Source organism: Ranitomeya imitator, chromosome 6, assembly GCF_032444005.1.
Source record: "Ranitomeya imitator isolate aRanImi1 chromosome 6, aRanImi1.pri, whole genome shotgun sequence".
Lineage (NCBI taxonomy): Eukaryota > Metazoa > Chordata > Amphibia > Anura > Dendrobatidae > Ranitomeya > Ranitomeya imitator.
The window spans coordinates 447,311,596-447,334,878 of NC_091287.1; the positions used below are offsets into that span (position 1 = coordinate 447,311,596).

The 23,283-nt window shown below is 42.8% G+C and overlaps 1 protein-coding gene across 1 annotated transcript in view; it reads left to right on the forward strand.

Moving 5' to 3' along the window:
- The window catches only part of TRIM55 (tripartite motif containing 55), a 234,433-nt gene that overhangs the window by 80,597 nt on the left and 130,553 nt on the right, over nt 1-23,283 (forward strand). Inside the window, exons 3-4 of the mRNA XM_069732331.1 lie at nt 902-1,067; nt 13,096-13,191. Of these exons, the coding sequence (XP_069588432.1) occupies nt 902-1,067; nt 13,096-13,191 (262 nt within the window). The remainder of the gene's footprint in view (nt 1-901; nt 1,068-13,095; nt 13,192-23,283) is intronic.

The following is a 23,283-nucleotide window of genomic DNA, read 5'->3' on the forward strand; positions in this document are numbered from 1 at the left end:
GTACGTCCTCCGTGAAGCTCTGCCCACCTCTTGTCAGCTTCGCCTACGTCAGCATGCGACCTGCGTACCCTATCTTTACCATTAGGTACACAGGCCATGCCTATGTATGTGGATGTCTATGCATGCGTCGTTTTGATGGTGCGGCGACCGCACCAAATTGCAACTCATTGCGTTCGGCGCAGGTCACTGCACTGTCAAAACGATGCAGGGGGAGGCCTCCGTATACATCGGCATGGCCTGCGTACGATAAAAATAGGGTACACACGCTGAACGCCGACGTAGGGGGAGCTGACCGGAGGAGGTGCGGCGGTGGGCGGAGCTTCATGGAGGACATACGCAGCCCTCTGCAGCAACTCCATCCGCAAATGTGAAACCAGCCTAAGCTGTATGTAGAAACAGGAAGTACATTTTCCCTGTATGGTATGAGTCACTGCAAAAGTCCCTGGCAGGGTGGAAGAGGGAGCAGCTAGGAGTTGAAGAGTGGAATGGTTTTTGCAGGAAAAAGAGACTTCATCTTCTTACATAGAGCAGAAAAAAGAGAAGAATTATCTGGTTAGAAAGGCAAAATGAGCAAATGTAAGTGCACATTGCTATATCATCTGATTACTGCAATATGTTAAAAGGATAAAAAAAATGGTGGGATGAGTGCTTCTTTAATTCCAGAGAAGGTTAAAACTCTATAGTCATAGAGTCATCAAAATGTTGGTGACTTTTATGCACTGTTCATCAAACTGCATGAGTTGCTGTAATAAATTTGGTACATTTTCATCTTGTTTAGTCTAAGATGATGCTATGTACATATTAGACTGGATTAGTAAATCTGTCTATATTCTCTTAAACAATTTTAATATAATAATACCGGATATAATTCACTAATTTATCATGAATTAATGTTTCACAGGCCTGAAAGAAAATCGAACCAACCAATATGTGAAGAACACGAAGATGAAAAAATTAACATATACTGTTTGACTTGTGAGGTGCCAACATGCTCCATGTGTAAAGTATTTGGGGCTCACAAAAATTGTGAGGTAGCCCCCCTCAGTCATGTTTTCCAGGGACAAAAGGTAATTTTCAAATGTGATAATTCAAAATTTTTTTTTTTTATTGTAGCATTTGGGGTTGTAGAAGTTTGAATGACAGCTGTATCTCTAAAGAAATTAGGTTTTTAAAGATCTTACACGGCATGATGTAATCACAAGGAGTAGAAGGTGTTAAGGTACCGTCACATTTAGCGACGCTGCAGCGATCTAGAGAACGATCCCGATCGCTGCAGCGTCAGACAGCTCTCCAGCGACCAAGTCCCCGGGTAACCAGGGTAAACATCAGATTACTAAGCGCAGGGCCGCGCTTAGTAACCCGATGTTTACCCTGGTTACCAGCGTAAACGTAGACAAAAACAAACACTACATACTTACATTCCGGTGTCTGTCCCCCGGTGCTGTGCTTCTCTGCACTGAGTGTGAGCGCCAGCCGGAAAGCACAGCGGTGACGTCACCGCTGTGCTCTGCTTTCCGGCCCTGCGCTTAGTAACCCAATGTTTACCCTGGTTACCAGTGAAGACATCGCTGAATCGGCGTCACACATGCCGATTCAGCGATGTCTGCGGGAGTCCAGCGACGAAATAAAGTTCTGGACTTTCTGCTCCGACCAACGATGGCACAGCAGGATCCTGATCGCTGCTGCGTGTCAAACTCAACGATATCGCTAGCCAGGACGCTGCAACATCACGGATCGCTAGCAATATCGTTCAGTGTGACGGTACCTTTAGCATCAGAAGGAGGTGGAGGGCCGCTATACTGAGTTTACAATTTGACTTCACAAAGTTAATATCTGTATTTGTACTTATTATGTCCTGTTAATGTCTTATTGATATTGTTTAAAAATAATGTGAATTAACATGATACAAAGTGAAGCGATGATATAGCTAATTACATAATTATATTTAATATGTTTTCTTTGAGTCCTTTGTGGTTTATGGATCTGATTTAGGTAATTATTATGAGTAAGAATAAAATTCAACAGTGTACGAAAAGATGATTATTCCTTTTTTTCTGTGGCAGAGCTTTTACATTTATTGTAAGTTCTAGTGCATTCACACTTCCAAAAAGATCAAAGCCCCAGATAGCAGCAATTAACATGTTTAATTATTTATATCAAAATTCTAAAAACACATATCTTTTAAAGGATTACAAATGATAGTGTAGTTCTTATGTAGTTCTTATGACACCTACACATTACACCTGGAAATTATACAAAAATCCCTTCTAAATTCATGACATTAAAAGGATTGTTTATTACTCAGACAATCTCTTCTCAATTGCTTTATCCCCTCTCTATAAAATAAAAACAGATTATACTCACCTCTGAAGCCATTCCAGTGGCGTAGGCGCCTGGTCTCTCGGGGCTCATGCCAGTTGAGCTCCGCAGCCAGTCAGCGTCTGCTTCACTCTCGCTTCCTTCAGACATAGCTGACATTCGGAAGAAGTCAGAGAGCAGTAGCAGTTTTTACTTCTTCTGAGTGTCAGTTTAGTCAGAAGAAATTGAGAGTGAAGCAGCCACTGATTGGCTGCAGTGCTCACGTGGCATAAGAACATCACACGAGCCCCAGGAGACCAGGCACTGGTGTTTCTGGAATGGTGCCAGCACCAGTGGTGAATATAGGCTGTTGTTATTTTACACGAGGGAATAAAATTATAAGTAGTCTGAGTAGGAGACAAGACTTTTAATATAGCGTTATTATCACCTTTGGAGCTAGAACCGATTGCGCGGAGGAATCAGGCTGGCTCCTAAGCTATCATGGTGTTTTAATAATTCTTCAATTTTTTATTTGTTTTCAAAGTAGTCTAAATAAATGTCATGTTTTATACATTTTTGCCAACGTTGGATTTTCTCCTGCTTTGTACACTAAGTTCTTACACAACAAACTCCCCCAACCATGCACTCTTGGACCTTGCTTTGCGCACTGGGGCACACACATTGGAATAAAAAAAGGGCCCTATTCAAACTTCCTACAAAGTTGGAAGCATTCAGTTGTTCACAATGTCTTGGTAGACTAAGACAATAGGATTTGCTTTTGCTAGAACTAAGAGCCTTCCACCAATCTCTATAAAACAATCATTAAACAAAAAAATATAGGAGTAAGAATAACCTATCAACAGTATAATAAATCTAATTCAAGTAGACAACAAAATCTTATCCCAAAAAAACCACTTGAACAACTAAAACCATAATAACCACATAATACACAATATTGTCTTCATAGTGTACATAATTTTATTAAAGATACCAATCCAATTTGTCACAAAACATGATAAAAACATATAACAATACTAAAAAGTAGGAGAGCAGGGCACCATATAGTATCAAATTCAATACATAAGGTGCTATATAAATCCAAGAGTGGAGTGAGGGGCAGCAGCAACACCATTTTGGGAATGAATCCTGGCTAGTATATGGATATATATTATGCTTCTAACTCTTATGGAAGAGGTTATGGGACATGATTGCACTTTCGCACTTTATGATACTTTTGGGTTTACATATACCTTATTATAAATGCATTAAATATATCACTTATTTATTTATTTATTTTGTACTACTAGGATTTGAAATATATTTACACATAACACTCTATTGATTTTGGTAGATCATGGAATATTCAGTGTAGAGTATATATGTGTGCCTTTACTTACCAGCATTAACTGGATTTATTTAGCACCCTATGTATTGAATTTGATTATACATGGTGCCCTTCCCTCCTTGTTTTTAGTATTGTTATATGTTTTTTATCATGTTTTGTGACAAATCGGATTGGTGTCTTTAATAAAATTACGTATATTATGAAGACAATATTGTGTATTATGTGGTTTCTATAAAACAATCAGACTGCAAAATAGAAAAGTGTAAGTCATCAACCAAAAAAACACATTTCCAACCCTTCAGAGTCCAATGGTTTCACCACTCCATCCAAAGCTTGGCATTGTGCTTGGAAATGTAAGCTTTCCATACACCATGGAAACTAATGCCATGAAGCTCCCAGTAAACTCAGGATTCAGCAGATCATTCTTGAATTTTATGCATTATGCACCTCACTCAGCACATGCTGATCCAGCTCGGTGACTTTACGTAGTCTCCACTTTATGGTTGGGATGATGAGTTGCTCTGGTTCCTAAATGTTTTTACTTTTCAATAGCACCACTCATAGTTGATCGTTTAATATTTAGAAGGGAAGATGTTTCATGAACTGACTTGTAACACCTGTGGTATCTTTTATATATTAATATTTAAATTCACTAAGCTCTTTCAAGAGATCAATTTTTTTCACAAATTTTTGTAAAAGCAAACTGCATGACTAAGGTTTGGATTTTATGCACCAGTTTCAATCAGACTAAATGAAAAAAAGAGAAATAATTAAATGACTTATAGCTGTGTCCCAATAATTTTGCTAATATAGTATATTCTGTATTTGTTACCCTGGACATGAAATGTCCCTCTAAGCAGTCACACAATGGTGTATAATAATATGCAAATGTCATCAAAAAATGATATCAACAACCAGGGGCGGACATAGAGAGAAGAGGTCCCCTGTGCAAAAACAATATACGGGCCCTTTGAAATCCAATCGCTCATCATAATGTACAATTCTACCTGCGATGGGGGTAGTAGGTTGCACCAAGGGTAAAATTGCTTCTGATTAAATTAGAATATCATCAAAAAGTTAATTTATTTCAGGTATTCAATACAAAAAGTGAAACTCATATATTATATAGAGTCATTCCAAACAGAGTGACCTATTTCAAGTGTTTATTTCTGTTAATGTTAATGATTATAGCTTACAGCCAATGAAAACCCAAAAGTCATTATCTCAGTAAATTAGAATACTTTATAACACCAGGTAGAAAAATGATTTTAAAATCCGAAATGTTGGAATGCTGAAATTTAAGTTCATTAAATACACTCATTACTTGGTTGGGGCCCTTTTGGCATCAATTACTGCATCAATGTGGCGTGGCATGGAAGCGATCAGCCTGTGGCACTGCTGAGGTGTTATAGAAGCCCAGGTTGCTTTGATGGCAGCCTTCAGCTCATCTGCATTGTTAGGTCTGGTGTCTCTCATCATCCTCTTGACAATACCCCATAGATTCTCTATAGGGTTAAGGTCAGGCAAGTTTGCTGGCCAATCAAGTACAGTGATGCTGTTTTTTTTAAACCAGATATTGGTACTTTTGGCAGTATCGACAGATGCCAAGTCCTGCAGGAGAATTAAATTTCCATCTCCAAAAAAGCTTGTCGGCAGACAAAAGCATGAAGTGCTCTAAAATTTACTGGTAGATGGCTGCGCTGACTTTGGTCTTGATAAAACACAGTGGACCCACACCAGCAGGTGACATGGCTCCCCAAACCATCACTGATTGTGGAAACTTCACACTAGACCTCAAGCAGCTTGGATTGTGGCCTCTCCACTCTTCCTCCAGACTCTGGGACCTTGATTTCCAAATGAAATGCAAAATTTACTTTCATCTGAAAACAACACATTGGACCACTGAGCAACAGTCAAGTTCTTTTTCTCCTAGACCCAGGTAAGACGCTTCTGGCGTTGTCTATTGGTCATGAGTGGCTTGACACCAGGAATGCGACACTTGTAGCCCATGTCCTGGATACGTCTGTATGTGGTGGCTCTTGAAGCAATGACTCCAACAGAAATCCACTCCTTGTGAATCTCCCCCCATATTTTGGAATGGCTTTTTCTTAACAATCCTTTCAAGGCTGCGTTTATCCCAGTTGCTTCTGCACCTTTTTCTACCACACTTTTTCCTTCCACTCAATCTTCCATTAATACACTTGGATACAGCACTCTGTGAACAGCCAGCTTCTTTAGCAATGACCTTTTGTGACTTACCCTCCTTGTGGAATGTGTCAATGACTGCCTTCTGGACATCTGTCAAATCAGCAGTCTTCCCCATGATTTTGGAGCCTACTGAAACAGACTAAGGGACTGTTAGGGGTCGAGTTCCCGCTTCTGCACAGGGGGAATCTCGAGCCACTTCCGCTGCGGTCTCCCATTCTTGTCCAGCCGCAGTGGAGCCTGCTCAGCAAGGACGTCGGTCCCAGCGTCTTGCTCATTCTCACTCTGTTCTGAGAGTTAGTGCTGCTTCTCCAGTCTCTGCCATTAAAGTCAGTGCTGGTCAGCAGCGAGCGGACTTCTCTGGGACTAAGTCCTTGTCTGCATGTACTGAGCATGCCCAGCGTAAGGTCTCCCGTTGGAGATCGAGGGTCATGTGCTCAGGCTCTGCAGCACATTCCATTGGTCCTCTTGGCAGGTCCTAGAAGGGCAAAAGTGCTGTGGCCACTTCCTGTGCTGCTGTTATATAAACTGCGCATGACCGCACGGCCATGCGCTAGTATTGTCAAACAATTGTTGATGTGTGTATGTTGTGAGTGCAAGTCGTCCTTGGAAACCCCTTCCCTATTGAATGTCTGTTCGCGGAAGGTGTATGGCTGCTACCTAGCGCCCGACTTAGCCTACAGCACTAAAAACACATCTCAGCGTCCTGTAGCTGTGCCTGCCAGTACGGCGCCGTGCGCCTGTCTTGCGCTTTCCATACCCGAGTCTGGGTGGTTAGTGGCGTCCGTTAGTGCGGCATCGCTCGCACTCTTGTGCACTTATATTCCTTAAGGTTCTCTACACACCCAGTTGCGGTGTTACGCCAGCAAGGGTCTAATCGGGCTCCAATCCCTTCTGGGGTTAAGTCCGCTGACCACTTGCTCGCGCACTAGTGCGGTACTGCGGTCCTGTGGATTAACAGGATCGCTTTCTTCACGCTGGGTGAGGTTTAACCCACGCGTGTATCCTTTAGTGTACCGCCATATTGTCCGTCTTGCTAGCTGCAGGGTCTTTTACCTGCACGGTGGACCTCGGACTGCGAACGCACCTAGTTTCTTACCATCTATACATGGTGCGTTCCGCCAGTCCTTAACAGAATACTAGCGCCAAGGTCTGGCTAGTATGGCGGACATTCAGCAATCTTTGCGGTATATCCAGCAGTTGGAGGGTAGGTTGAAGGTTATCGAGAACTCAACCTCAGCTGTGGATGTTACCGCAGTTGCTGTAAAGGCTGCTGGCGTGGCGGCAGCAACCTTGTCCACTGCCACCCCTGTTCCGACATTATCCCGCCTCCCGTTGCCAGAAAAATTTTCTGGAGATTGCAAAACTTGTAGGGGATTCGTGAGTCAGTGCTCTATCCACCTCGAGCTCCTGGCTGCACGTTTTCCTACAGAGCGGGCTAAGGTGGGATTTATTGTCTCGCTGTTGTCGGACAGGGCGTTGGAGTGGGCTACGCCGCTGTGGGAGCGTGATGATCATGTGGTGCAGAGTGCTCCGTTGTTTCTGGGCACGCTGAAAAAGGTCTTTCTAGGACCTCAACTCACCCATGATACAGCGCTCCAACTACTGGCATTAACTCAGGGTGAGTCCTTGGTCAGCCATTTTTCTGTCCGGTTCCGTACTTTAGCTTCCGAGCTGGAGTGGTCGGACAAAGCCCTTATCCCCATATTCTGGAGGGGCCTGGCTGACCATGTTAAGGACGCTCTGGCTACTAGGGAGATTCCTGCCACACTGGAGGAGTTAATATCTATTTCTACTCGTATAGACCTCCGTTTTAACGAGCGGAGGTTGGAACGAGCCCAGTGTAGGCAGAGGTTTCGGCTGGCTCCTACCTTCGCCAAACCTTTGGAATCCCCAGTCCAGGCATCTGAGTCACATGAGACCTTGGAGGTGACACGAGCGGGATCTAAGTCTCAGTCCGCTCGTGCACATAAAGTCCGTCATGTTTGCCAGCAGTCAGGACGTCTTGTCTCCAAGAGTCCTCAGCGGTCGGGGAAACGTCAGCGTCTAGTGGCAGTTGGAGGAGGTACACTAGACACGGCGACGTTTGCCTCAAAGTTGTCCTTCAAGGGGACAATTACCATAGGCCCATCCACTCTTACGGTCGAGCTTTGCTTGGATTCTGGGGCAGAGGGTAACTTTATGTCCTCCGCCTTTGCCCAGCGTCACGCAATACCCTTGGTGATGCTCGCCCAGCCAGTGACCGTTCGAGTGGTAAATGGGTCAACACTACCTTCACAGATTACCCACCAAACCATTCCTTTCACGCTGTCTGTGTCTCCATCACATCAGGAGATAATCTCCCTATTAGTCATTCCTGAGGGAATTGATGAGGTCCTGTTGGGGATGCCATGGCTTCGCTACCATTCTCCTCATATTGAGTGGTCCTCTGGGAGAATTTTGGGATGGAGTAAATCCTGTGAGGGTAGATGTCAGAGGGAGTGCGTTCAGGTTGCTACTACACAGGTACCCGCAGATCTTTCCTCTCTCCCCAAGCACTATTGGTCCCATGCAGACGTGTTCTCCAAAAGAGCTGCGGAGACTCTTCCGCCTCACCGTCCCTATGACTGTCCTATTGACCTCTTGCCTGGTGCTGAGCCTCCCCGGGGTCGAGTCTACCCGTTATCTCTCCCGGAGACGGAGGCAATGTCCCAGTATATTCAGGAGAATCTGGCAAGAGGATTCATTAGGAAGTCAGTGTCACCGGCAGGGGCTGGGTTCTTCTTCGTACAGAAGAAGACTGGAGACTTACGTCCATGCATAGACTACAGGGGTCTTAACGCCATTACCGTTAAGAACAAGTACCCATTACCCCTGATATCTGAGCTCTTTGATAGGCTACGGGGAGCAAAGGTATTTACAAAGTTAGATCTGCGGGGTGCTTACAACCTGATTCGCATCCGTGAGGGGGATGAATGGAAGACGGCTTTTAACACCAGGGATGGGCACTATGAATATCTAGTGATGCCCTTTGGGCTCTGTAATGCCCCAGCCGTTTTCCAAGACTTTGTGAACGACATCTTTCGGGATATGCTCACCACCTCGGTCGTAGTCTATCTGGATGACATTCTCATCTACTCTCCAGATATAGACTCCCATCGGAGAGATGTTCGCAAAGTCTTCGACCTCTTACGGGCAAACTCCCTCTACGCTAAGTTGGAGAAGTGTGTGTTTGAGCAGGAGTCCTTGCCTTTCCTTGGTTATATCATTTCTGCCCAGGGTTTGGCTATGGATCCTGCCAAGCTACAGGCAGTAATGGACTGGCAGGAACCCCATTCTCTTAAAGCGGTGCAGCGCTTTATGGGGTTCATTAATTACTATCGCCAGTTCATTCCACACTTCTCAACTTTGGTAGCTCCCTTGGTCGCCCTCACCAAGAAGGGAGCAAATCCCAAGTTGTGGTCAGAGGAGGTCTCCAAGGCTTTTCTCTCGATTAAGTCACACTTCGCTAGCGCTCCCATCCTACATCGCCCCGATGTAGATAAACCATTCATCTTGGAGGTGGATGCCTCATCCGTTGGTGCTGGAGCAGTCCTTTTCCAAAAGGATGCTCAAGGTCGGAAGCATCCTTGCTTCTTCTTCTCCAAAACTTTCACACCAGCGGAGAGGAATTATTCCATCGGGGACAGGGAGTTGCTAGCCATGAAGTTGGCTTTTTCAGAGTGGAGACACCTCTTGGAGGGAGCTCGCTTTCCCTTCCAAGTCTTCACTGATCACAAGAACTTGGTGTATATACAGACGGCCCAGCGGCTAAATTCTCGCCAGGCTAGATGGTCCCTGTTTTTCTCCCGGTTCCATTTTACCCTCCATTTTCTCTCCGGGGAGAAGAACGTTCGTGCCGACGCTCTCTCCCGCTCCGTAGTGTCATCTGAGGAGGAGGAGGAGCCTCGGCTTATTGTCCCGCCTGAGAGCTTGAGAACTGTAGCTCCGGTTTCGCTGGAGTCTGTGCCCCCGGGCAAGACTTTCGTGCCAGCTAACTTGCGACCGGAGGTTCTCTCTTGGGCTCACTCCTCCAGAGTGGGTGGGCATTTTGGGACCAAGAGGACATCTGAGCTTTTGGCGAGAACATATTGGTGGCCGCATATGGTCCGAGATGTCAAGGACTATATTCAGGCGTGCGTTTCTTGCGCCCAGAATCGGTCTCCTCGGCAACGGCCTGCTGGGTTGCTTTACCCTCTACCGGTGGCAGACAGGCCCTGGGAGATGGTCGGGATGGACTTTGTGGTGGGCTTACCCAAGTCGCGTGGCTGCTCCATTATTTGGGTAGTCACCGACCATTTCTCTAAGATGGTACATTTGGTACCGCTTCCTCGGTTACCCTCAGCACGGGCCTTGGCGGTGTTGTTCATGAAGCATATTTTTCGATTGCATGGTATGCCTGATAAGATTGTCAGCGATCGGGGTCCCCAGTTCGCGTCTCGGTTTTGGAGAGAGCTCTGCCGTTTGCTCAGCATAGAGTTAAACCTCTCCTCTGCATATCATCCCGAGACGAATGGGTTGGTGGAGAGAACCAACCAGACTCTGGTGACGTATTTGCGACATTTCGTCTCCGCTAGGCAGGATGACTGGGCATCTTTGCTACCTTGGGCGGAATTTGCCTTGAACAACGCCGTAGCCGATTCCACTGGCCAAACTCCTTTTCTCCTTAATTACGGCCAGCATCCGCGTGTTCCTGTGCCCATGCCCGTGTCATCCACCGATTCTAGGGTGGCAGACTGGGCGGTGGAGGCACGGGACATCTGGGACCGCACACAGGATGCCATTCGGGCCTCCAAGGAGAGAATGAGGGTTTCGGCTGATACACACCGGCGTCCCGCTCCGGTCTTTGCTCCCGGCGACTTAGTGTGGCTCTCCGCCCGTAACATCAGGCTGCGAGTTGAGTCCACTAAGTTTGCTCCTCGCTACATTGGCCCGTTTAAAGTTCTGGAACAGGTCAACCCTGTGGTTTACCGTTTGGCCATTCCTCCACGCCTTGGTATCACCGATACCTTTCACGTTTCCCTCTTAAAGCCCGTTCGTTTGTCTCGGTTTTCTGAGTTATCTGCTGGGACATCGGGTTCATCCACGGATGAGTTTGAGGTGAATGCTATTGTGGGAAGCAAGGTGGTACGTGGCAAAAAATTTTATTTGGTGGATTGGAAGGGTCATGGTCCAGAGGATAGAACCTGGGAGCCTGTGGAGCACATTCGGGCTCCGCAGCTCATTGCTGCCTTCGAACGTAGCGAGGCCCAAGGAGGGGGGGGCCCTAGGAGGGGGGGTAATGTTAGGGGTCGAGTTCCCGCTTCTGCACAGGGGGAATCTCGAGCCACTTCCGCTGCGGTCTCCCATTCTTGTCCAGCCGCAGTGGAGCCTGCTCAGCAAGGACGTCGGTCCCAGCGTCTTGCTCATTCTCACTCTGTTCTGAGAGTTAGTGCTGCTTCTCCAGTCTCTGCCATTAAAGTCAGTGCTGGTCAGCAGCGAGCGGACTTATCTGGGACTAAGTCCTTGTCTGCATGTACTGAGCATGCCCAGCGTAAGGTCTCCCGTTGGAGATCGAGGGTCATGTGCTCAGGCTCTGCAGCACATTCCATTGGTCCTCTTGGCAGGTCCTAGAAGGGCAAAAGTGCTGTGGCCACTTCCTGTGCTGCTGTTATATAAACTGCGCATGACCGCACGGCCATGCGCTAGTATTGTCAAACAATTGTTGATGTGTGTATGTTGTGAGTGCAAGTCGTCCTTGGAAACCCCTTCCCTATTAAATGTCTGTTCGCGGAAGGTGTATGGCTGCTACCTAGCGCCCGACTTAGCCTACAGCACTAAAAACACATCTCAGCGTCCTGTAGCTGTGCCTGCCAGTACGGCGCCGTGCGCCTGTCTTGCGCTTTCCATACCCGAGTCTGGGTGGTTAGTGGCGTCCGTTAGTGCGGCATCGCTCGCACTCTTGTGCACTTATATTCCTTAAGGTTCTCTACACACCCAGTTGCGGTGTTACGCCAGCAAGGGTCTAATCGGGCTCCAATCCCTTCTGGGGTTAAGTCCGCTGACCACTTGCTCGCGCACTAGTGCGGTACTGCGGTCCTGTGGATTAACAGGATCGCTTTCTTCACGCTGGGTGAGGTTTAACCCACGCGTGTATCCTTTAGTGTACCGCCATATTGTCCGTCTTGCTAGCTGCAGGGTCTTTTACCTGCACGGTGGACCTCGGACTGCGAACGCACCTAGTTTCTTACCATCTATACATGGTGCGTTCCGCCAGTCCTTAACAGGGACCTTGTTAAACACTTAGGAAGCCTTTGCAGGTGTTTTTTTGTTAATTATTCTAATTTACTGAGATAATGACATTTGAGATCTCATTGGCTCTAAGCCATAATCATCAACATTAACAGAAATAAACACTTTAAATAGATCACTTTGTTTGTAATGACTGTAATATATGAGCTTCATTTTTTGTATTGAAGAACTCAAAAAAGTTAACTTTTTGATGATATTCTAATTTAGTGAGAAGCATTTGCATGTCTGCTCCTGTCTATATCAATTAGCTGTGTCATTAGTGTTACATAACTCATACACAATCATCCTGACAGTAAAATGAAACTTCCTAATTCAGACCCATAATAAATAAATTTCCCTATTTCCACCAGGTCAAAAGAACAATAAAGCATCACTTGTATTGTTCAATAATAAGAGAAACTGAAATGATTTCCCACCTACAAAATTATTAAAATGATTGATTTTTACTTTCATTATTATCAGTAATTAATTTGTAAATTTTCACTGTCAATAGTTTAATGTACTCTATCACTGTTAGATGGTGTGTCTGCAGTAGACATCAACCACTTTATTTTCGAGTTGACCACACTATACATTTACATGCAAAGCCCTCCAGCATGTTTCGCTGCAAACAGACATCTTCAGGGGTAAACAGGCTATGGCCATAGAAAATATGCAATATCAAACATTGCAAGGGTTTTAAAGGGCTTTACATTCACTTAATAGATAGATACCCCTCATGGCTGCCACATGCAAGTCAGATTTCTTTAATTCTGCAGAAGAGCTAATGTGCATAAATTTCATATAATAATTGTACCATCAACAATCTGGACCTCTCACACGTAGAGTATTTTCATTAAATTGTTTCATTGTTCCTCACAGATGACAAAATATCCTGTATGCTTTTTTGTATCCTTGATATGTACTTATATTAATTGCACCTGTCTTTTTTTGCATAGACTGAATTATCAGATGGCATTGCTATACTGGTTGGTTGTAATGATCGGGTTCAAGCAGTGATCAGTCAGCTAGAAGAAACATGTAAGGCTGTAGAGGTAAGAATACATCATGAATGAACATTCTCAGAGTTAATAGTCCAAGATATTAAAAAAAAATATATATTTATTATATACCTTTTATGAAAGTCATCAAATTGCAGGAAAAAATAAACCAACAGCCTGTGTTAATATTATGAGAACACAAAACTTTTAAAGTAAACAGAAACTGGACCACGAGGTAATAAATATATCACTCATTTCAATTTCTCATACACTGAAAGCCCGGCATTTGCTTCTGCTTGCCTGTTAAGCCTGAAATACTAAAGCACTTAAGACACCCTGCTCGAAAAATAATTTGGCAAGTTTAGAATATTACATAATAGAAGGTTCCTACCATGCTGACAAATACACATGAGCTCCCAGATTACACCAGAGTCACTGTGTACATTCATGTAACGGGACTGGCAGAGCATAGGGGAGCGCATCACTGGTATCTAGGATGAAGGGATTATCTGCAGGACATTTACAGCAATAGCTTAATATACTTTTTATTGTAATGACATCTATAGCTTCTGTCTATGTGGTTAGGATACAGTACCTATCATTTATTAACATATACAAATTGAAGTTTATAGCATTTCCTAACATTGCTATCCTTTCATTGAAAACAACATTGCTGAGGAGGCAAAGTTAATCTCAGGATAGAGAGTTCTGTTTTTAGATTCTTATGCGCATTAATGAAGATGCATTAATTAATGACTCACCAGAATGCTGACAACTCCTGCTATGTAGCTTATTTAGGAGATAATCCAGAAATTGGCAATCAAAATGGAAACTCAAAGCTGGGTCTTAGACTTAAGGTACCATCACACATAACGATATTGTTAACGATATCGTTGCTTTTTGTGATGTAGCAATGATATCGTTAACTAAATCATTATGTGTGACAGCGACCAACGATCAGGCCCCTGCTGGGTGATCAGGTTACTGGTGAGCGCCGGCCAGCCGTAAAGCACAGCGGTGACGTCACCGCTGTACTTTACAGCTGGCGCTCAGTCAGTGCTGGAAGCTGAAGGCGAGGGACCTGACCAGACACCGGGAAGGTAAGTATGTAGTGTTTGTTTTTTTACATTTACAATGGTAAACAGGGTAAACATCGGGTTACTAAGTGCGGCCCTGCGCTTAGTAACCCGATGTTCACCCTGGTTATCCGGGGACTTCGGGATCGTTGGTCGCTGGAGAGCTGTCTGTGTGACAGCTCTCCAGCGACCAAACAGCGACGCTGCAGCGATATCGCTGCAGCGTCGCTTAGTGTGACGGTACCTTAAAACACAAGAGAGACCATGCAATGGAGGACAACGTTGGTGTTCATGGTCACCAGTCAGATGCTTTACATACTGTATATGTAGAATTTAAACTTGTATGGTACCTGAACCATAATATCACTTGCCACCCACCCTTCAGAGATGAAACAAGCATTTAGGAAAAACCCTTAAGGTGATAATACACTGAAGATTTCATAAGACTTAGTAAAGATGAGCGGATCGATCCATGGAGGATCAAGTTCCAGTCAAATTTCCTGAAATTAGCAGTTTAATTTGATCATTTGGAGATCTGAATTAGAAATTGCCCGGAACTGCTGGAGAATCAGATAACGGGATTTTGCTTTTCTATGTGGGCGTCCACATAATATCCTGCAGCTATGACACCTTTGGGATTCTCATACCTTGTACAGTGGTGGTCAGTACCTGGGCCATCACAGATCAGCTGTTCCCAGTGGGACACAGTTTGTACAGCAAAGCTGTTTTTCATCTCTAGAGTCACTGGGTAAGTCTCTATGTTCTGTAGAGTGTAAGCTCTTATGGTCAGCCGGATCCTCTCTCTTTTCTGCTGTGAGTAGGCTGTTATAGTCAGCAGGGTCTTCTATTTTTCTCTTCTGTAGAGTGTAAGCTCTTCAAGTCAGCAGGATTCTCCTTTTTTCTCTTCAGTAGAGTATATGCTGTTATAGTCAGCGGGATTGTCTCTCTCCTGTAGAGTGTAAGCTCTTATAGTCAGCGGGATTGTCTCTCACCTGTAGAGTGTAAGCTCTTATGGTCAGTGGGATTGTCTCTCACCTGTAGAGTGTAAGCTCTTATGGTCAGCGGGATTGTCTCTCACCTGTAGAGTGTAAGCTCTTACGAGTCCTCTCTATTTCCTACACAGTGTAAGTTCGTTCTCGCCTGTAAAGTGAAAACTCTTATGGTCAGCGAGGTTCTCTCTCTTGCTGCCTGTAGAGCTTACGTTCATATGATCAGCAGGCTCCCATACAGTTTGTATATTCAGCAGCGCCTCACCTGTATACCCAAAGGGATGTGATACCAACAAGAACTATTTTTTAGGCAAACTCTTTCATTAGCTGATTGATACCAACAAATACTATTCCTATGTATAATGGTCTTGCCTGTAGAAGAACTGACCTGATAGAAACACAAATTAAGGGGTCCAAAGTAGAGATAAATGGAATTATATCTATTCTGGTTAGAGCTGAACAAATTTTTCAAAATTCGGTTCCGATTATGATCGGCGGCGAATATTGTTTCTGCAATATTTGCCAAACAGAGCCGAACGTCATTTGAGTCAATGGGAGTACAAATGTTTGGAACCGATCATCAAACAAAAATTTGGCACGAATAGGGTACCAATATGACACGAATATGGCAAAATCAGATTCGGCAACCGATTCCGAACATATTCGCTCAACTCTAGTCCTGGGCAAGAATTCTGAGCTGTTATCCCAAAGTATCTGTACAGTGTCTGGAGAAACTCTGTCCATGTTTTAGTTCATTAAAAGTCAATTATGACATACCTAGACATTTGATAGAATTAGAAGCGTCTCCCTTCATTTCAATATTTCCTGACTTACCATCAGAAATCTTCAATGTATGGCAAACTTTGCCTTTTGTCAGTGATTTGTGCCTGAGTCAAAGCTCGTGTTCCATCTTATGGATTGTGATCCTCAGTTCCCAGGATGTCATAACAGTATCAGGAGCTGCGAAATACTGTAAATGATGACTGCAATATGAAAGTGCAGATACAGGTCTCTCCTGAATTGTAAGATCGCTCTACTGACATTCTTATGGAGAGAACTGAATCCCATAAAATTGTCTCTGTGGATTTTTATTTAAAACTTAAATTAGATCACAAAAAGGTCTCAAAGAGCATAGACAGCATGAGCAGCAAACAATGATTGTGCTCGTTACAGTAAGCACTCTTCTGTGCAATATAGTTAGTCCATAAAAACAGCTGAAAAATAGAAACATTTGCTAAATCTAACAGAGATGTATGGGAAAAAATATCACAAATCTAAATGTAATAATATATATAAAAAAAGTACAGTGGATACATGAAGTCTAAACATTATGCCAAAATTAAAATGCCAGTTTTTTGTTGTGTAAAAAATCACACCAATACAATTATTTTCAGTATTTTTCCACTTTTAATGGGGAACATAATCTGTACAAATTATTTTAAGCGGGAAATGAAAATGAAAATAACAAAACTGATATAATGTAGTTGCATAAGTTTAAATACCCTCTTATAACTGGAGAGATGGTTATGTTCAGCCAATCACATTTAAACTCATATTAAGTAGTAGTCAGTACATAGCTGCCATCATTTAAAGTGTTTATGATTAACTCCATATATACTGCATTTCAAATTATTATTTAAATGATATTTTTCTCTGATTTTCCTAAAAGTTCGATGCAATGAGTCAATATAATGTTCAAATCATTAACCGTTAGAGCATAAATGAAATTTTAGGGGAGTATGGCGGCCACATCATGAGTTTCTCTCCTTTTATGCCCATACTAGATGGTGGCCCGATTCTAACGCATCGGGTATTCTAGAATATGTATGTAGTTTATTTATGAAGTTTTCAGAATAATGCAATTTATACACAGGATTCGGCTGGTCGCGACCAATTAGCGAAGCGTGGTTCAAGTTCCGCGCCAATTCACGGGCAGACTGCGCCTGTCGCTGATTGTTCGCGGCCGGGCATGACCAATCAGTGAAGCCAGGGCCTGCACAAGGTTTTTGAGGGCCCTGGGCGAAAGAGTCTCAGTGGGCCCCCCTCTTTAACATATACCACGATTCATGATGCACAGATACAGCATAGAAATATAGCACAGCCCACGTAGCGTATAGCACAGCCCACATAGTATATAACACAGCCACGTAGTATATAGCACAGCCCACATAGTATATAACACAGCCACGTAGTATATAGCACAGCCACATAGTATATAGCACAGCCACATAGTATATAGCACAGCCCACGTAGTAAATAGCACAGACATGTAGTATATTGCCCAGCCACGTAGTATATTGCCCAGCCAGGTAGTATATAGCACAGACACGTAGTATATTGCCCAGCCATGTAGTATATTGCCCAGCCACGTAGTATATTGCCCAGCCACATAGTATATTGCACAGCCACGTAGTATATAGTACAGACACATAATATATTGCCCAGCCACGTAGTATATTGCCCAGCCAGGTAGTATATAGCACAGACACGTAGTATATTGCCCAGCCATGTAGTATATTGCCCAGCCACGTAGTATATTGCCCAGCCACATAGTATATTGCACAGCCACGTAGTATATAGTACAGACACATAATATATTGCACAGCCACGTAGTATATTGCATAGCTACATAATATATTGCACAGCCACATAGTATAAAGCACAGCCACATAATATATTGCACAGCCAAGTAGTATATAGCACAGCCACGTAGTATATAGCACAGCAAACATAGTATGTAGGACTGAGGAGTAATATATAACACAGCCCACGCAGTATCTAACACAGCCCGTGTAGTATATAGCAATGTGGGCACCATATACCTGTTAAAAAGGAAATAAAATAAAAAATAGTTATATACTCACCTTCCTTCGGCCCCCCGGATCCAGCCCAGGTGTTTACCGATGCTCCTCGCGATGCTCTGGTCCCAAGAGTGCATTGCAGTCTCGTGAGATGATGACGTAGCGGTCTTGCGAGACCGCTGCGTAATCATCTTGCGAGACCGCAATGCATGAACCGGTCGCCGAAGCCTGGGCTGGATCCAGGGGGACGACAGAGGGTGAGTATATAATGATTTTTAATTTTTTTATTATTTTTAACATTAGATCTTTTTGCTATTGATGCTGCATAGGTAGCATCAATAGTAAAAAGTTGGTCACACAGGGTTAAAAGCAGCATTAACGGAGTGCGTTACACTGCGGCATAACATGGTCCGTTAACCCTGTGTGAGCGCTGACTGGAGGGGAGTATGGAGCGGGGACTGACGGCAGGGGAGTAGGGAGCGGCCATTTTGACGCCAGACTGTGCCCATCACAGATTGGTCGTGGCCGTTTTACCGTGACCAATCAGCGACTTGGGATTTCTATGACAGACAGAAAGACAGAAGTGACCCTTAGACAATTATATAGTAGATGAGCCAATGACTCAGAGGTATTCTTTGCAGTTCTTCTGCTACAGATGGCACAGTTCTTTTTTGTACCATAAAAAAATGGCCAGTCATCAGTCAGAAACTCTATATACTTTGCTAAGGTCATTTTAACACATTCAGGGACCTTAAAGGGGCCTACGAGCTTTCTACCCATGATTCTGGACCAAAACATGACTCCGACACCCCTCAGGGTTGCATGGCACTCATCAGTAGACAAGACTGTTTTAAAATTGGTTTTCATATATGTCTGGGCCCACTGCAACTATTTCTGCTTGTGAGCATTCTTTAGGTGTGAATAGTAAATTTATGCACAACTTCAAACCTTTAGAGGATAGTATACCTTGAGGTTCACAGGACTCCAGAGGCACCATTAGCTTCAAATACATGTTTTCTGCTTTGTATTATTATTTTAGCAACTGCTCTCTTAATCCGATGAATTTGTCGGGCAGAAACCTTCCTCATTATGCCTTTATCTGCACAAACCTGTCTGTGTTCTCTACCGGTGACAAATTTCTTCACAATACGATGATCAAGCTTAAGTTTTCGTGATATATCTAATGTTTTCATACTCTGACCAACACATTGCACTATTTGATGCTTTTCGGCAGCAGAGAGATCCTTTTTCTTTCCCATATTGCTTGTAACCTGTGGCCTGCTAAATAATGTGGAACATCCTTCTTAAGTAGTTTTCCATTAATTGGGATCATCTGGCAAACTAATTATTGTAGTTGTTTGAGATTGACTTCAATGATCCAAAGAGAACAAGGACACGATACCATCCATGAGTTTCTTTGAAAAAAAAAAAAAAAATCTTTATGACACTTATATCCAATATGCATAATAATTTGGAATGCGGTGTAAAGTTTAGCTGCTTTAGTAGGATTTTCCTGAACACTTATATGACAAAAATGGCATTTTAATAGAGGTGTGTAGACTTTTTATTTCCACTATATAATAAATAACTTTGAACCTAGGTTATATGATTATCACCCTATCACTAGATAATATTGTTATAGATGTACCCAATTATTATAAAATAATTTTCCTTGAAATGTTAAGTAGTCTGTCTCTTTGTAATGCTTCCGCTGATACTTTATCTTATTTTTGACTGCATATCACTCCTGTACACTCCTTAAAAGGTCACACTGATACACCACCCAAAATAACCCAGTCTGAGAATTCCTGAAATCTTACTTTAAGTGTCAGAAGTGAATAATACACCTGATAGAACTGCAGCTGAATCATTATAGGGAGAGTTATAATGCAATGTTCGTGTCATGGTATACAGCAAGTGCAGTTGAATTAAAGGAATTTTCGTCATAAATAAGACATGAAAAAGACCATGTTTATTTGGTCCACAACTTTTGACTTGACATGGTGGAATCCCATAGGTTTTGCTGATTTTCCTTATACAGTGGTGAGACCAAGTTTTGCATTTTTTTAAAGGGTGATTACTTATGTCTGGTTGTTGTAATGCCATTTTCCTGGTGATTTTAGTAAACTGGAAGCAAATAGTTGTCAGCTATAAGGATGAAAATTGTGTTTGACATTGTTTTATCCTGTTATGTGTTAATTTTCCACATTGGCTGGGCCAAATATTTCGCATATCTTGTCATGGGTAGTCAAATTTTGTTTTTGTTTTTTCGGTTAAAATTTATCACCAGATGTCAGGAAACATATTCTGTGAGTGAAGACAGACAAAAGTCAAAAAGAGGTAGCTATGGAATTCAAATGTTTTCAGAGGCAAGCATAAAGCAAGAAAAAGAAGGTTATGGAACATCTGACAAACCTAGAAGTAGACAACCACAGAAAACTTCCGCCAAAGTTGATCACATTATTAAGAAAAGAGTCATTATGTGATGTCTATAAAAGTGCTGTACGGATTTCGCACAAAATGAACGAAGGATGGGGGTCAAAGTGAGTCGCCAAAGTGTGGTGCAACGGCTAAGAGCAGTAGGGTTGAATGCATGAGTTCCAGTCAAGAAGCCTTTCATCTCTGCAAAGAACACAGCCAATGGAAAGAGACAGATTGGTTTAAAGTATTGTGGCTGGATAAATTCAAGTTCAATCTGATTAGTAGTGATGACAAGCACTATAAATACCCCACAATTGGAAAATGTAATGATGTAAGGTACCAAACACCTACTTTGAATCATGTGGTGGTAATGTCATGGTTTGGGGCTACTTTTCTGCATCTGCCATTGGCCCTCTGCATGCAATTTATGGAACTATGAATGCTACCATGTAAAAGGATATACTGGAGAATGTAATGCTGCTACATAATAAAACCAAAGGCGGCAGGGGCTGGAAATTCCCGCAAGATAATGATCCTAAGCACACATCCAATTTAGTCAAAAATTGGTTAGCAAAGAAAAATGTTCAACTGTTGAAATGGCCAAGCCCATCATCGGATTTAAACCCTATAGAGCAACTTTGGGATGAGTTAGGGCGATGAGTTGGGGCCCGCACCCATAGCAATAAAGATGAATTGATGGCAGATTTGCAAATGGAATGGAGCAAGATCCCTCAGGATGTCTTGAATAAGCCTAGCAGCTTCAATGCCCTGTCGGTGTGGGACAGCAATTAAAGCAAGAGGTTATGCTACAAAATACTAAGTTATGGCATTGTAAACAGTGAATTACTCTCTATGTTGTGATAAATAAATCATATATGCAACACTTTTGGCAGTCAGTTTTCCTTAATTATATTACCATACATGCACTTTACATTCATCACCAGGAAAATGGCAACAACCAGACACAAGTAATCACATTTTTTTTAAAAATGCAAAACTTTTGGTTGTCACCGTATACAAATATGTGCTTGATCAGCAGTGCACCCTGCTGCAAAAACAGTATGTGTGCATCCTGCTTTCTACCATCTACTTGGCAATGTGTAAAGTGCTCAGTGTTTATCATCTCTACAGGTGCAAATAATTGATTTTGTGTAAAATTTTTAGGAATTCACTGAACCCGGTAACAATTTGCAATGAATTTGCATCAGTTGCCTAAAATGTTCACCACCATTTTACACATTGTTCTTCTAATCACTTACCTGATACAAGTTCCTGTTCATTATGAAAGCAGAACATATCAGTGGTGCATCACAAAGTTTTCCAAGTAAGTCGTATTTTGATCATTGTCACTTGTTAAGTACAAAGTTAGACTGAGCACTGTTCTGGTTTAAAGATGAAGAATTGATTCTGCAACTTCAAGTCATAGTTTGTGTCAAATATTTAGCCATTAGAAGAGAAGAATCAATCAATTTACCAATTGAGAAGCTCAATGTTAGGCAATCAAAGCTCCCAAAGTGTTAATCAGTTTGCTTATATCTAGCAATAGTAAAGACTTTCCAATCACATTGCTTATCTTTACTCAGGATTCCTATGTCTCGGGCAATAATCTTTCTAGTAATCTACTTGCAGAAGACAATTGCGTGCATAGATTAACTATTGCCACATAAAGGCTATGTGCACACGTTCAGGTTATTTCGCATTTTTTTCACGTTTTTTCGCGCTAAAAACGCTATAAAAACTCAATAAAAATGCATACATTATGCATTCTATCATTTAGAATGCATTCTGCATGTTTTGTGCACATGGATATGTTTTTTTCCGCGAAAAAAACGCATCACGGTAAAAAAATTGAGCATGTTCATTATTTTTGCAGATTTTCTGCGTTTTTCCCGCAATTCTATGCATTTGGGAAAAAACGCACAAAAAACGCACCAAAAACACGCAAAAAACACGTGAAAAAAGCACGGTAAAATCGCGGTAAAAACGCATGCGGATTTCTGTCAGAAATGTCCGGTTTTTGACAGGAAAATTTCTGCAAGAAATCCTGACGTGTGCACATAGCCTAAGGGTAGGTTCACATGATGATTTGTAATGAGAAAAATATGCCATGCAAACCTGAAATGTTCTTTGTGCTTTTTTTTTTACATTGTCTTCATGCATGGAGTGTTTTCTCTGATTTTTGTGTCCAACTTTGGAGCTTTTGCTCAGGAAGAGAGCCCTCAAACAGGCTGAAATATTCAGCTGAAAAAAAGCACCATGTGCACTATACTCTTCATCATCATGCTCCCCTCTATCAATGACACCTTTCTTCCCTAGTTCTCCTCCTATCTCCCCCCCTTCTCTCGACACACCTTACACACCTCTCCTATTGGACAAACCATCAGTAGATTTGGTTTCACCTGACATTACCCCCACTTTAATAAGAAATACCAGGGCTTGTCTGTCTGCTGTCTCTAACATCATGTCCTCCCTCTATCTGAAACTAAATCTCTCCAAAACTGAACTCTTTGTGTTTCCTCCCTCTACTAACCTACCTATACCTGACTTTGCAATTTCCTTGCGTGGTACAACCATAGCTGCCAAGCATCACACTCACTGTCTTGGGGTTATATTTAACACAGAACTTTCCTTTGTTCCCCATATCCAATCACTCACTTGCTCATGTCACCTGCATCTTAAAAACATCTCCAGAATTCGGCCTTTCTCACCTTTGAAATTTCAAAAACTTTTAATGTCACTCTTATTCACTCATTGCACTGGTTGCCCATTCACTACAGAATACAAACTCGCACCCACAAAGCTCTCCACAGTTCTGCACTGCCCTAGATCTCTGCCCCTTACCGTGCCCTCCATAATCCA